At 47.3% G+C, this 15423-nt stretch overlaps 1 protein-coding gene across 1 annotated transcript; it reads right to left on the bottom strand.

Annotated features, from left to right (window-relative positions):
• Positions 1-8664: 8664 nt before the first annotated feature.
• LOC108030376 (segmentation polarity homeobox protein engrailed) lies at positions 8665-12801 on the bottom strand. The gene is made up of 3 exons (XM_017103246.3): positions 11267-12801; positions 9996-10093; positions 8665-9527 (listed from the first exon to the last, which is right to left on the bottom strand). The coding sequence occupies exons 1-3, from the start codon at positions 12573-12575 to the stop codon at positions 9279-9281; spliced, it is 1656 nt and encodes a 551-aa protein (XP_016958735.1). The 5' UTR covers positions 12576-12801; the 3' UTR covers positions 8665-9278.
• Positions 12802-15423: the final 2622 nt, after the last annotated feature.

Here is a 15423-nt window from a genome sequence, read left to right as displayed (position 1 = left end):
AAGTCGTTCTTAGGGAAGACTTTTCAAGAGACCTGTGGGTAGATTAGATTTTTATACACCTCCACAAAGAACGCTCCCTCTTTTTCTGATCCAGTAAAGCCGATCAAGTTTTATAGACTATGCTTCGAGGTACTGAGACACCAAAGCTCCCCCCTTTTCGGGCAGTGCACTGGCCCGACTCGTCGCAGACACGGCATCTGGACCACCCAAGTTGCCGGCCGGGACTCGGACTGTACGAGTTGCCCCATTGGCGAGCGAGTGGCTATTAAGCCAGCCCCAAGCCGGGCCACTCGATGATTACTTGAAATTCAATTGCAGTCCATTAGGAGTGATTAATATGTATGCGATTCGGCGGCAGCGGCGGCTGGGGGACTATATCTGTGCGGAAACTAAGAGCGCGGATCGCCGGGCCAAGAGAGGCTCCGTTCGAGGATCCCCGGGTGGATCCTCGAAAATGCACTGCACTTAAAATTATTGACACTTTGGCGATCGATGTGGCTACGTGAGGCGGCTACTGTGATGACCGGCTGGCAGCCTGACTGCCCCGGCTAAGAGAGCGGTTAAGAGAGCCAGAAGGGCAGAAGAATCCAAGCCGGGCAGAAGACTGCAGAAGACAAAAGACCAAGGGGCCTCCGAGGACTGCAACTCGGGACCACACACGAAGTTCGGGGCTGCGCCACGGGCTGCTCTGGGCAACGGAAGGCGGCAACATCGACAGTAGTTTTGCGGCTCGTTTGCTGCGTTGACTCCTCGCCGGTCCCCATCATCGTGGACATGATGATCGTCACGATGATGATCATCGCGGGGTCCGCAGAAGAAGATCTTGCTCCGCCTGATGCGGCGCCAAATTGCAGCAAAGTAAAACAGCGTTTAGCATTGTGCTTGTAATGATCTTGGTCAGGCAATCCGAGGGTCTGCCATTCGCAAATCTACCGGAGAACGGAAGAACCGAAGACCCACAGAACCGGGGCTCCAAAGAGAGGTCCCCCAGATACTGCCCGACTTAAGAGAAGACGAGCCCAACCCGTTCGCTGAGTTAGCGCCTTGGGAAAGGGTGTAATAATTTATGTATTTTGATTAGGCCGCAGGTTTGTGACTGGGCCGCGGGCCTGCCTTATAATTGATAGGTGCTTTTGAGATACTCTTTAATGAAGCTAATGAAACATGTTGAGCTTTCAGATACGTCACTATCTTTCAAGGGTAACCGCTGGGTTTAGATACTTGGGTAATTTAATACACATGCTAAATTAAATTAATTTACTTGGCTGATATATCTAAAATAGTTTATTTTCCAACGTTTAAAGAGCTTAATTTTACCTAAAGTGTATGATAAATTGCTAATTGGCAACCTTGGGCTTGGGCTATGTCTAAAATTTCGTTGAACTTGTAATTGTTAAGCCCAATGTCTGGTTCCATATTAAACTTTGAACTAGTTTTTGAGCAACTTAATTTAAGGTTTGCATTTTCCCCTAATGACTCACCCACTTAATTGTTTTGATCTCAATTAAAGTAATTCGATTATTGTGAACGAATCAGAGCAGGCTATATCTTTCCGGCGAATTAGAGGTCTTTCACCATTAATTTGACGCGGAGATCAGCTCAATTACAGCACTTCTGCCTTTTATCGCACTAATTACACTGGGGCCCTGGGATCTCCGGGATTTGTGCTGGTGACTCGGGGATTTAGGGTCTCTCGAGTTGGGCCCATAAAAATCACATCAAAGTCGCGTCCGTTTCGAAAACTAGTTGCTATAAAACTGCAATTACCCGGCATGCACTAAAACGCTCAGTTCGCAGCACTCGGATTTATGGCCAACAGAAAAAGGCATTTCAAAAAAGAGCAAGCAAGAAGGGGGCCAAAGTCCGAAAGAAACGCGCATTAAATCTCGCCTCACCACCCACTCGCGAAGAGGTAGATTTTTCCGACTGTTTTTTCTTCACTCCCCTGGCAGGGCAATTCTTCTTCGGCCAGCGAAGAAGCGGGCCAGAAAAGCTCAATTTGTACCTCAATTAAGGCGTCGACCATGGCACAGTGAGGCAAAAAAGCTCCGCTGCCTGTGGCGCATTTCCGTTTCCGGCGGGGGCGCGGGGCTGGGAATCCGCCACCCCAAAGACACCCAGCCCTCCGCCCATGAATTATGGCCAGGGTTCGTGTTCGGAGGCGCTGCACGGAGCCAGATAAAAACCGTTTTGGCCGAAATGTTCCGCCGAAACGTCCTGACTCCTGAATGGAGAGATAACCAACGGCGGCGCGCGATTTTCAACACATTCGCCAGGATACATATACATCCTTTTTCTGCTGCGTTGGCAGGGTTATTTCCCGGCCCCCTCCCGACCCACCGATTTTCCACCGCTTTTCCGCGCTTTTCATTCGTTTTATTGCGCCAATGTTCAGGCTGCAGTTTCGCCCGCTTTTCCTCGCCTTTTTGTCGTGTTTTTTGTTTGCCTTATTGAGCTTTCAGCACTTTCCCTTGGCTTTTGCCTCCTTTTTGGCTTTTTGGGGTGGCTCGCCGGCGGAAAAGTGCAGAATCAAATAATTTACTTTCCAATTCGCGCTGAGATCACGTTTTTAATTTGAAAATTTTACAACTTGCGCGAACAATGTTTATTTTTACACAGGCACCCGAAAATGGGGTGGGGTTTGGGTGTGAAAAGTGGGTTTTTTCCTGGGTGTTTCGGCGCTGCGAGCCCAGCGAATTCAATTGCAAGTGCCACGGATTTCACTCCCCTAATCGGGAATCAGCGCTGAACTTGTTTATGGAGCCCGCTGCTACCAATTAACCCCGGTGTGTGCCTTGTTTTTCGTGTCGTTTGCCCACTTTGCATATGGAAAACAATTTGTTTTGCTGTTTGGTAACTTTTACAACAATTTTTAGCTGCCAAAAGGGGGTGTTGAGACCGCGAGATACCCTCGATTAGTGAAAATGTAAAGTTAAGTACTTTAAATCTGTCAATTTTAAGTAGTTAGTATCAAAAGGCACATAAGTTGTGGATAACTTTTGGAGATAAGAGTATTCCTAAAGGGTTTTAATGACTATTTCTTACCTTATGCCATCTACTTAAGTTGGCTATTTGAAATGTTAAAATACTTTTGGTTATTATAAATATTGAAGGTATTTTGTTGTGGATTTTTTATCTTTAGTTTTTTCTCTTTAATAATAAATTAAGTTTAAAGCTTACAGAAGTATCAATGTTTAAAATGTTTTTGTATCTATTGACCCCTAAAAATATGTCCAACTTATACTCATAAGTTTAATAATTTTCAAATAATTTTTTATTCAATTCAGTTCTTATTTTTAATTTAATAAACAGTATTTTGATAACATATTGCTACACTTAATATGGTTAACCAAAGTCTTTCGCATAGGTACCTTCTGAAATCGGAAACAAATGTTTTATCGCTGTGCAAACAATTTCCATTTAATTGGCGTCTTGTTCTTTTTTGCAAATATTTACTTTGCCACCGGGACGAGCTCTGTGTTTGCCCGGCTTGATTAATTAAACGGCAATTTTTCGGCCACCCACAAACCTAACACGCATGTGTACGTGAGATTTTGAAATATGATTGCAGGTCCCAAAAGCCCCAGAGATCCGTAGCGCTGCAACGCTGTGGGATCAATACGAGGAACATTTCGCATAACGCGAATTTCATCGCATGATAAATGAAGGACTTCCGCTGCACTCGCTGCGATCCAAAAGGAGCGACTTCGCCTTCGAGCCTTATTGTTTGTCATATTCAAATGCCAAAATATTGTCATTATCGGAGAGCTTGTTTTGGCTTTTTGGCGAGGCCCCATTGTTGGCCATCATTTGTCTCCCTGGCAATGACCACCTCTGCGCTTTCGTATCTTCTGGCTAATGCATTTCTGGCCAGTTAGCCGGTCGTTCATTTATTCAGTCGGTCAGTCAGTCATTCCCGCAGTTGCAAGGCTGCCGGTGCATTTCAATTAGGCGGAGTCTTTGGCTCGTCGGTGTCTTGACCCGCGGTTCAAATTAATAATTGTTTCCCCCTCGCCCAGGGGGCGACCCACCAGCTGGCGGCGGACACCTCAATGACATTTACATACACGAAATAATGTTCGTTTTACGGTTTGCCATTAGGCATTAATAAGCACAAAATAATGTTAATAATGTCATCATTGCGCCGCGGACCCACCGCCGAGGTGAAAACCAGAAAGCCATTCGAACATGGGTTTTTTCTCCTTCTTCGGTGGGGCAATAAACAGCAGTCCTGGCTCTCACCCAGCGACATGCATTTATTCATAATATAATAATCAGGTATTTATGGCCATTTGACAGTGCTCATAAACGAAATGTTCAATTAATTTGACTGTGGGACGGCTGCAATTACATCCGGGGACCCACCGCGAAAGGCGCCGCTAAAGAGGAGAAATGGGTGCCTTTAGAAAAGCTTTCCCATAAGTTATGTTTCTGTTCTGAAGGTGTCTTTGGAATATCTTTCCCATAGGGTATCTTTCTGTCCTACGGGTTAGGTATATTAGGAGCTTGTTGATAATCAAGGCTTATAACGACCCTTTTTCGAAATTGAAAATATGTTAAAATAAATTATGACAGATATCCCATTTCATACTATTTATTGGTTTAAATAAACTTAATACTTTTTGTACTTTGATATAATAATCAAAAGAGTGTATTTAAAAAATTACTGATACTGATCTATAAGTTGTAGCTTCTCCAGCTATATGAAGAAACCATAACTGGGCCTGTAAGCTGTTCTCCATTCCTGTCAGCAGACTAAAGATAAATCCCCATGCCTTCAAGATACTTTGCCAGATACTACTGCTTTTGATCACTTTAGGCCAAGTAGGCTTGGAACCATTGATGCCCGAACGAGGCGCCCGTGTTGACCAACTCAATTAGCTGGGCATTGAGAGCAGTTAGCAGCTGAGGAGGTGCAAATCGCCGGCCAAACAAAGGCGCAAGCAGCTGAGCAATTAGCAGGCAGCAAATTGTAACCGCTCACGGAGTCCGCTTCCAAAAATCCCAGTGCAGAGTGCGCCTAACGAAAGACAATCAATTACAATGGGTTAACAAAGCGCGGCTCAAATATTTGGCCAGTGCTAAGCGCCAGCTCGGGGAAAATGCTGGAGGACGAGGGTGGGGGGCAGATACAAAGTCACAAAGATACGGAGATACTCGGATGGTCGGACACAAAGATACACAGCCGATCAAATGCGTTGAGTCAACAGAGCATTGACGTCTCGAGTTGAAGGAGATGATGATGCCAGGGCTTAAAGATTCAAACTCAAACTCAGCTAAAACTCAGCCTCAGCCTTTCTGGCCATCCATGTTGGCGTTGACTTCTGCTGAAAATCCAAGCCAAGTGTGTGAGCCGCCCGACTGGGCATTTGAATGTTTGTTTAGGCTGGAGCTGAGGCTGAAACTTGGCAGCCCATAATGTGAGATACTCATGAGATACTCCTCATGCCATTGGTAGCGCCGTGCCGTAGCAAAGATACAAAAAAAAGTGTATATAAAAAGCGAGGAAAAAACAGGCGGGAGAGCCTGTCTGTTGGCCATAATTGAGTGCACTTTCCACGGAACTCTGGCAGCAGCAGCGATTATGAAATGCCAACAGCTCCAGCTCCAGCTTCAGCCGCAGTTTCACTGACATCTCTGCCGGCAAATGGCGAACATCAGGAGCTCGTAATCGTAACGTTTAAGTACGACTGTTTCGTATTCCCACTTCTCGTATCTTTGCATCTTTGCGTACGCGTATTTTCGTATTTCATTTGCCCATCGGGGAGCGAATCTCGTAAATCAATTGATAAAGCGAAGCGGAAACAAGTGGCGCTGCGATGGGCCAAATAAATCTGCCGCCGCCCATTTCGACGTTTACTAGATGCCTGCATCGCGCAATTAAGGCGACAAAACTGCAAAATGCACCACCCAAAAGCGCAATTAGCGATCGAGGGCTGCTGGCGATGAGGGATGTGGGGCTGCCGGAGGCCAGACACGTGTCCGGGGTCCCCAAATCAAACGGGGCACTACTATTCACTCCAGCATCTTGAGCAGCATCTGCACACGCAGAGAAATGTCTGGAGATCTTGGGATCATCCTTGAAGATTTAGATCTAAGCACGATCTTACAAATACGAAAGTATTTTAAATACGTAATTTTCCATTTAAAAATATTTGGACTTCCACATACTGAATAGATATTTCTATTTAATTTTAAATTTAAATTTAAATTTACATTTTAGTATTTTTTCACTTTAGAGCATTTATCTTAGGATTACTTATTGATCTTAAGTCTTTCTATCGAACATGAATACTTGGTAAATTATAACAAAAATTATGATATCACGGTGTCTAACAATTCTGGTGGAATTAAGGGTTTGATTATTGGGGACAAGAAAACAGAGGAATTGTAATATATTTTCTGTTACCAATTTACCGAATTTAATGGTAAAGTTTGATCAGAATAGTGTGAAAAAGTGTCATAAATGTAATTTGCATTTTAATTAAAATTTCTTTGTGATTACTTTCTCGCCGTGCAGTTTTGTAGATTGCATTTCGTATTTGTAGCCTGCGTCAAAGGGGCATAAATCACAGGCGGTATGGAAATGGGGATCGGGTTAGGAGGGGTGGCTGCGCCCACACAGACGACTGACTTATGGAGTCGGCATATGTGTTTTTGTGGCTTTTTAATAGCCCGCTCGATGGATCGCATCGTCGCTCCCCCAAACTCCGTCTTTATATGGGCATGCATCAGCAGCCCCAACTAAATACCCCGTACATTGTATGCGCAATTGGAATTCCACTCCCTGAGCTGTCTGAAAGTGAAATTTAGTGTGTCACTTGGCAATTTCTGCTAATTAGAAGTGTTGAAAGTGTTTGCTTTGATATCGAACCAAACAGAACGCTCTTAAAATACATACTTTGGGGAGCACCCCCTCAGAATGATGTATAATAATATGTTAGTGTAATACCTCGAATCTAGTTGACGTTTGGTGACCCCGACATGCTTTGATGATATCTCAATAGCCCCCTTTGCTAATCGATCGCTGGGGTATATAATTTGCCTTCGTTTTGCTGGCAGGATTATTGGACAGAAATTACTCACACATTGCACACGCTAGGTTGCAGGTAATCAATTACTGCTGACCCCATCGTTACAAAATTGATAGAGTCGTGCGGCCGTTATAGCCAAATCGATGAATCAATACTATTATTGAAAGTGATTCATTAAAAGTAAATCGTACATTTAAGCACGATGTAAATTGAGTGGTGCAACGTATTATTATTTCCTTGAAAATATATCAATGAATATGGGAAATTTAAAAATTAAGCAGGGCGATTTAGTATCATGAAATAAACACAAGTTGTGCTTATCTGAAGACTTTAATTGAATGTCGTGTGATATTTTCAAGGGTTCTATTTTCTGTTTATTAAAATAAAATAACCTTATGGCATAATTTAAATGGTTATATAATAGCTATATATTTTAGAAGATAACGTAGCATTTGTAGGATGATCGGAATAAAATGCCTTATCTAGTATAATCATAAAAATGATATTTTATTTTTTGGATGCACAGAAACCCATGTTTAAACTCAAAGATACAACTGTTTAAAAGTCGCGTGGTGAAAATGGTATCTGGATGACGACTTTCTCCCAATACGATTACCAGATACGAAGAGATATAGACGCACATGAAAGCGTTAGTTGAGCAAGGAAAAGCAAAGATACACTTTTATATAAAGCCTTCGGGCGATGTTTCACTCCGTCCAGATATACCCGGTCAACCTACAGAGTGCCTAATAAAAAGCTTACTTGATTTCCGCTTCCATTTAATTCGATTTGCAGATACAAGCCGACCGACAGATACGGACAGACAGCCGGACAGATGGCGAGACAGATTGCGGCGGTGTTTGTGTGTGTTGCTAATGGGCAAATTGTCTAATTGGTTCATTACGTGCACAAATGGATTTGCGCCTCTATAATTCGGGCTATTTGAATCCGCCTTGACCGATGCCAAAGCCAAAGCCCCTCGAGACATGCGAACGGATCTGAGCCCCGAGCCGTGCAATTAGCGTTTGGCATCAATTCATATTCGTTTTATTCACTTCACTACTCGTTTATGATCGCGCATACACTCGTTCCCTCGACCGCAGTGCACATCATCGCTTGCCAGTAAATGTCAGCTGCCCATCTCGCCCATCTCGCCCCCATCCCGGCATTTGCATTGCAATTCGCGTTTGCATTTATTTTCAGCAAATTAACGCCGCTCGCCGCGAGATCTGTGCCAATAAATCATTTGATGCCAGCTTGCGGCTGCTCCCTGCTGTCTTTTTTTTTCAATTTTAGTGCAGTCTTCTGTCTCGTCGCAGATATTTGTTTATAGTTCTCGCGGATTTGGCTTTAATTAAACGGAATGGATCGCAGAAGCCCGAGCTGCTCGGCAACGGCCTCCGATTTTGGTTCGGAATGTGATTGTGCAATTAGCGGCACCCTCGCCCTCGACGACAAGTGTTCGTGATTTAATGTTCAGCGGCCTTTGATGTGACAGTTTACAAAGGAAGGAGTGATCCCTTGAAATAATACCAGCTATCAAAGACTTACCCACAAGTGACCTCCCATCTGGCTGGCATCTCCCTTTTATCTTGGGGATACCTTTACCTCAGAATCAAAAACTTTTCTTTTTAATTTTTTCCATTATTGTTTTATTTCTTTTTTACTTTTTCTTTTTTCGAACTTTTGCTTTAGCACAAACATTTCCTCGCTATTTTCTTAGGTGCATTTCCAGCTACTAGTTGCTCGTTAACATTTCGCTTACCAACTAAAAATACTCTTTCATAGCAATCCTTAAGTGTGTAAACTAGGAATTAAGCTAGGGAACTGTTAAGTTACTTAATTTACAAAGTGGTTCGTAAGCACATAATTTATGGAGGATAATAACTATAGATAATTTTGTGTAGGAATAAACGTCTGAGAGTCGAAGCTTTTTCAAGAGTGCGGCGATAGCGACAAGCCTTTGTGTTCGGGGATATTACGAGTCGGGTGAATACAGCATAATACTTTCGGCTCCCGAAGGGTGGTTAAATAAATACGCCAACAACTTGCAGTTCGAATTCGCTACGGATAGGTCTTAGGCCTAGCTAGGGCTATACGATAATATATACAGAAAACATATGTACGCTACAATTATATCACATGAAAAACCATTTGTACGCCCTCGAATATTGCACGCCCCGTTTAGAAGGATGGAGCTCCTTGGGAACCAGCGGATGCAGGATGCCGGACGCCGGACGCCGCTTAGGGGATCTGCCCGTTCATGCGCATCTCGAGCTCCTCCTCCTCCTTGGTCAGCGGCACGGTGGTGTGGTTGTACAGGCCCTGGGCCATCAGCTGCAGGGCCAGCGGATTCTTGGAGCCCGTCGACTTCTTGATCTTGGCCCGCTTGTTCTGGAACCAGATCTTGATCTGGGCCTCGTTCAGGCCCAGTTCGCCGCTCAGCTGCTGGCGTCTCCGCTCGGTCAGATAGCGATTCTCGTTGAACTCCCGCTGTAAGTGGAAGAGGAGGAGTTCTGGATGAGTTTCGGATGTCTAGCCAGGTAGGCGAAATCAATTATTTGCGGTTTCGGGCGGGCGTGGCTAATTGGTTAAGTACGGACAGGATGCGGTGGCCAGGATGCATTAACAGCGGGCGGTGTCAATATTTTGGTGCAAATATGACACAACACACTGTTGGGCTGGGATATGGGATATGGCATAAAGGATATGGTAAAAAGGATATGGTAAAATGGATATGTATAAAGGATATGGTGTATGGGATATGGTATAGGCAAAATGGTATGAAGGATGTTATAAAGGATATGGAATGTGATGCGGAGAGCGTGGTATAATGGAGCGTGGTATAAGGGATTTGGGATTTGGTATTTTGGATATAGTATGGAGAGTATGGTTTATGGCATATGGTAATAGGGATATATGTGGTATTTGCGAGATCTAAGCCATGGAAACGAATCTCACCTTGAGGCGGGCCAACTGCTCGCTGGAGAAGGCGGTGCGCGGTCGCTTCTCGTCGTTGGTCTTGTCCTTTGGCTGTTTGGGGCGGCGGTAGCGGGGTCCTGGAACACATCGGAGGAGAACACAGAAAATACGTTAGTTCTATTTGCATAAATGCGGCACACACTATTAATAATATTAATGATTTAATTAGCATATGTCTGGGCGGAATTCCTCGGTAACAGTTCGCGCTCCCTTTCGCGTGCTGGCGGGGAAGTGTTCAATTTGTCAGCTGTCAGCGGAAAAGAGAAGAACTCCGATTCCGACTCTAACGAACCCAAAGGTCGCATATTTTAGGCAAATGGCTTCCTCGGCCGGCTCTCTAATTAGCCGGCCAGGTCCAAGTCACCGGCTAATTGGCAAGCGGAGGAGCTGAGCCCGGGAAGCCCGAAGTGCTTATTAGATTTCCACACATTGTAAATTATAATTTAATTGACCGGCAGTAAGTGGAGATCGTTTGATTAATTCCCAGCCGCCGAGTGGGGCCATCAACGCCTCGCTTATGGGCTGCCATCGATTGCATCGACACCAAATTAAAAAACCATTGCCAGCCATAAAAAAGCACTTAACTCGTCAATTAACACACGGCCCAAGAAGAGCTGTAAGGAAAATCTCCGACCGGAGGAGTGGAGTTTTCCTTTCGGCTTTCGGGACTTCCCCCAGCACTTCGCCCCCGACTTGCCTCGTCAATCGTCAGCGCGTTTTAGGGTCGCTGCTTCTGCTTGGCGTGTGTGCGCGACCTTCGACCTTCGACCCGAGGATCTAACAGTTCCGATAGGCGAGCGCTGCCTGCGCTACATGTTGTCGCATAAAGTGTCGCTCTTCAAACGGAGCGCAGCGCTGCGTGAGGCCCAAAATCGGATTCGGATTTGGATGCGGAATGGTTATAGAAATGGGAGTCCGATTCGGGCTCATTGCCATTGTCCGCGTGTCGCCTAATTGTGGCAGTGTCCTTGGGATTTATGACACAAAACAGAGCTGCTTGAAAGGCTGCCGCCACGATTGCTCGCCCCAAGGGTGGTCCTGGTCCCCAGTAACCTTAGACCATATATACAATTTTCATGTGTCATGTAGCATAACTTATTAGGGAGTTTTTTAGGCACAACCTTTGGGAGTGTCTTGTTTTGACAACCTTAAAGGGAACTCATATCAGTAGAAATGAGTAATTCTAATGTTTCCTACTCTTGAGATGACTAGATCATAATTAAGCCCCTCGTTATCCTAAAGGTACTAACCTGAGCTGGGACGATCGCTGTAGCGGGTGCAGTACACCCAGGCGGGCCACATCTCGTTCTTGCCGCCCTCGGTGGTGGTGGATCCCGTCTCGGAGCGCGTGTCATCGGAGGACTCCATGCCGGAGTCCCGGCTGACGGCGGACGGCGGGGGAATGGGCTGCGGCTGGGGACTGCTGGCATTCACCCCGGATCCACTGGCTCCCAGCCGGCTGCTGGGCGAGGAGTTCAGGGAGCTGGCCGCCGAGGAGCATCCCGACGAGGAGGAGCTCGAGCTGGTGGCCACCGAGGAGGTGCTGCTGATGGTCGAGGCATTGGAGGCGGGTGGCGGACTGGCCAGGCTGCTGGCACTGCTGCTCAGCGGCGGTTGGGTCATCGAGGGGGCGGCAGCCGGCTGTCCAATCTGGGAGACCGCCTTGCAGAGGGAGCCCAGGGCGGACTTCTCGGGATTGGCATCGCTCAGCTTGGAGCTCATGGGCGGCGGGATGACGGCGTTGGCCGCATTCCGGCGCAGGCGACTCTGCACGATCTCCTCGTGGATCCTGGGATAGGCGGCGGGGTTGAAGCAGTTGAGGAAGTTGGCCCGCTCCAGCATCATGGCAGCGGTGGCTGCTGCGGCGGCGGCCTGCTGCTGCCGGCTGAACTCCAGCAGGTCCACGCGGGTGAAGGCGGAGGGCGTGGCCGTCTGCGAGCGGTTCGCCTCGAAGGGCCGGAAAATGCTGGCCTGATTTTCCAAAGGTTTTCCCGCTTTCGGGACATCCCCGAAGCGATCGCTCAGGATGTTGGAGATCGAGAAGGCCAGCGAGGGCTTGGCCGTCGACTGCTGCTGATGGGCGGGCGGCGGCAGGCGTCCCCCCGCCGACGTGTCGTCCACATCCACATCGATATCGTCCTCCTCCTCCGCCTCCTCCTCCTCGTTGGTGGTGTGCGTCTGGTTGTGGAAGCTCATGTCCCCGATGACGGAGTCGCTCTCCTCCTCCTTGATGGTCAGCGGCGTTGAGGAGGCGGGCGTGGAGCAGGACGCGGGCGATCCACTGCCGCTCAGGCGCTGCTGCAGTGCAGCCGCATGGGCGGCATGGGCGGCAGCTGCTGCAGCGGCGGCGGCTGCGGCAGCCGCATCGAAGGCCATGGCCGGGTGGTGGAACACACCGGCGGCCAGTTGCTGTTGGTGCAACTGCTGCAGTTGCTGCAGCTGGTGGAGGTGCTGCATTTGCTGCTGCTGCTGCTGCTGTTGCTGGTGGTGGAGGTGCTGCATTTGTAGGGTGACGGGACTGGGCGCTGACTGTGGACTGCAGCGATCCTCCAGGGCCATTGGTCTGTGGGCTTCCACTGGGCTGGGTCACCAGAGTACACGGGGCAAAGGGCAAAAGACACAAGACACTTGTCACTGGGTCACTTGACGCACTGGCCACTGATTCGGTGGTTCAGTTTCAGATACAAATACAGATTCAGATACAGATTCAGTTTCAGATTCAGATTCTTCTTTCGTGTTTGGTTTCGGCTGTTTCGGCTGTTCCGACACGCACGTCTGTTCACATCGAGCGCAACGACTGAATTAGTTGGGAATTATTAGTTGAAGTTGACTACTTCGGAATCGCAGCGCCGACGTCCGACGTCGGGGAGAGTCAACGCGAGAGCCGATTGAACTGTCACGCGGGAAAGAGAGGTCCGAGTGCGGCGGCCAGAGCGAGAGGGCGGCGCGGCGCAGTGTGTGCGAGCGAGCGAGCAGGCGAGTGAGTGAGTGACAGCACTTGGTGACAGTGACGTGAGGAGATGAGAGCGGAAGATGTGCCTGTGCCTGCTGCCTGCTGCCTGGTGACTGCTGCCTGCACTGATCGATTTTCGCTCTCTCTTAGCCCTGTCACCTGCCCAGTGCGAACCGGTTTCGCTGGCTCCCTCACTCCCGTTGCCCCGCCCGCTCTCCCTCTAGCCATCTCTCTCTCGCTCACTCTCTCCCGGCCATCTGGCGCAGGGGGGCTTGTTAGGCGGCAATATGACTTTATTATGCGCATGCTGGAGCTGTCAGTCGGTGACAACTGTGTCCCCAGCGCACTGCGCAGACGCAAGCTCTCCCTCTCTCACGGGGCGTTACCCACTGGGGGGCTGTATGGCCGCACCGCTCACTCTTGTGCCGCGCAAGCCAGGAAAATGGCTGCCTTTCCACGAGGGGGAGAGCCTAGTGCCGTCCCTTTCCTCGGACACTTTTCATAAGCATTTAGTTTTTGTTGATTTTGTTCTTGGCCGCGACGTTTCAATCTGCGTTTCCAACAGCCTACAACTTTATCGACACCACCTCTGGGCCAAGTGAAGGGGGGCACCAAGGGAGGGACAGAGCATGGGAAAACCGCAAAGCTAATTGTTTTAATTTAAATGGTTGGTTGGGGGAGGGGAGCTTTTCACCACCCCCACCCCCTGGAATCATTTGCGATTTTTCACAAAAACACGCTAAATACGCCTGACAATTTATTCCAGCGGCCCTCCAATTAACCAGTTAAATGTGCCTTGAAAAACAGCTGACGCAATTGATTGATATTTAATTGACTTTTAAGTTATTTATTTGCCCATCGAATATCGATTTGGCAGAGCAGCGAGAATAAAAAGCCTCGCTAACTGTCAAAATAAACTTGGGAAGGTGTTAAAAACGAACGCCATTTGGCATTGACCACCAACAATAGATCGCTTTTTGGGGGGCTCTAATCGAGCGAAGATCTACAAATGTGAAACATGTGCTGCAAATAGTGTGGCGGCGAGGGAATCCGAGCATCTAGCCACTGATATATGGCACATAAATCAGCGAATCTGTTCGGGCCGAATAAAACCGAAATCGCTAATGAATTGCCTCTGGCCAGAGCGGTATTTGTTGTGTTAATTTTTCCATAATAAAGGCGATCGTTGTCGAGCGGGGGCTACTGATTTATGGGCCAAAGGATTTAATTAGAGAGCAATCTGGCCGCCACTCCCACCCATTTCCTGTTGCCAATTGTGACATAAGCTCGCTCTGCCGGCCATAAACTAACGCCCAGACAATAAGCCATAATCCATATTTAGAGCACATTTCGTGGCCAACCTGTTCCACAATCAATGGCTCCAAATTTATGCAATTTTTATGCGCATTTTTATTAGCATCAAATGGACTCGAATCGAATATAAATTAATAAATATTTTAATAGCGCGTATCGATGAATTGAAGTGCCGTCGAGAGGGCCTAACCGTTTCGCTTCGGTCTTAACCGGTTCGAACGCACCTTCCAGTCTGCGGTCAGCCATTAAAAGTCGAAGTTGGAAAAACTGGAAACTGGAACTCGGCGCGCTCTCTTTCCCCTTCGAATTTCGAACTCGGTTCAGACGGTTGTCCCGCTCGCTCTTTGGCGTGCCTCTCGCTCACTCCGCCCCGCTCTCTCACGCATGACAACAATGGCTGCTGCCTCTCTTTCGCACTCCCCCCTCACTAGCCTTCCCTCTCCCTCTCGACCAGTGTGTTGCTGCCGTCGGCAGCTGTTGATTTTTCCGCTCAACTTCCACCCTTCCATTCCGTTCCATTCCCTTCCACACTTTCCGCTTTGATTGCCATGATTTTCAATTATTACCGTTGTCGTGTTTGCTCAGCGTTTGGCCGCAAAAGGGGTTAAACTGCCGCCGACAGTTGCGTAAAAATGCGTTAATTAAAGTTTTCAACTTGTTTCTGATGCTGCCTCAGCCATTGTTGTTGCCGTTGCCGCTGCTGTGGCTGCTTTCCCGCTTGCCCTTAATGATAATGGTGCGTATGTTTGGATAAAATGGTAACTGCTAATGAGCTTTGCCTTTCCACCACCTCGGCTACTGTTTCTGTGTCTGCTTCTATTTATATTTCTGTGTCCGTTTCGGTTACTTTTCGACCTCAAATGGCTTTTTCTCGGCTTCGTTGCTGCCGGCCAAACAAAAGACTCGAACAACGAACTTGTCAGAGTGCCAAAACACACCGAAAAACACATTACGATACATGGATATTTTTATTTCTATATCATTTGCATTTCTCCTTAATTTATGTGGCTGCGATCTTATCAATGTGATTTGAAATATTGGCAGTAACGAATGGAAAAAATATTCAATCCAGTATTTTAAAAAGTTCTATCAGCTCAAAATATTTTTATAATATGAATTAAATATTTTAGCATGTTCTTC

This window comes from Drosophila biarmipes, chromosome 2R, assembly GCF_025231255.1.
Source record: "Drosophila biarmipes strain raj3 chromosome 2R, RU_DBia_V1.1, whole genome shotgun sequence".
In the NCBI taxonomy this organism is placed as follows: domain Eukaryota; kingdom Metazoa; phylum Arthropoda; class Insecta; order Diptera; family Drosophilidae; genus Drosophila; species Drosophila biarmipes.
Note: the sequence above shows the minus strand (reverse complement) of the source record. Positions and strands in the feature narration are given on the sequence as shown.

Coding starts and splice junctions, on each gene's coding strand:
- LOC108030376 (XM_017103246.3), bottom strand. CDS start 12,575: ATGGCCCTGGAGGATCGCTGCAGTCCACAGTCAGCGCCCAGTCCCGTC. Junction 10,094..11,266: donor CAGCGATCGTCCCAGCTCAG/GTTAGTACCTTT, acceptor GATGTGTTCCAG/GACCCCGCTACCGCCGCCCC. Junction 9,528..9,995: donor AGCAGTTGGCCCGCCTCAAG/GTGAGATTCGTT, acceptor TTCCACTTACAG/CGGGAGTTCAACGAGAATCG.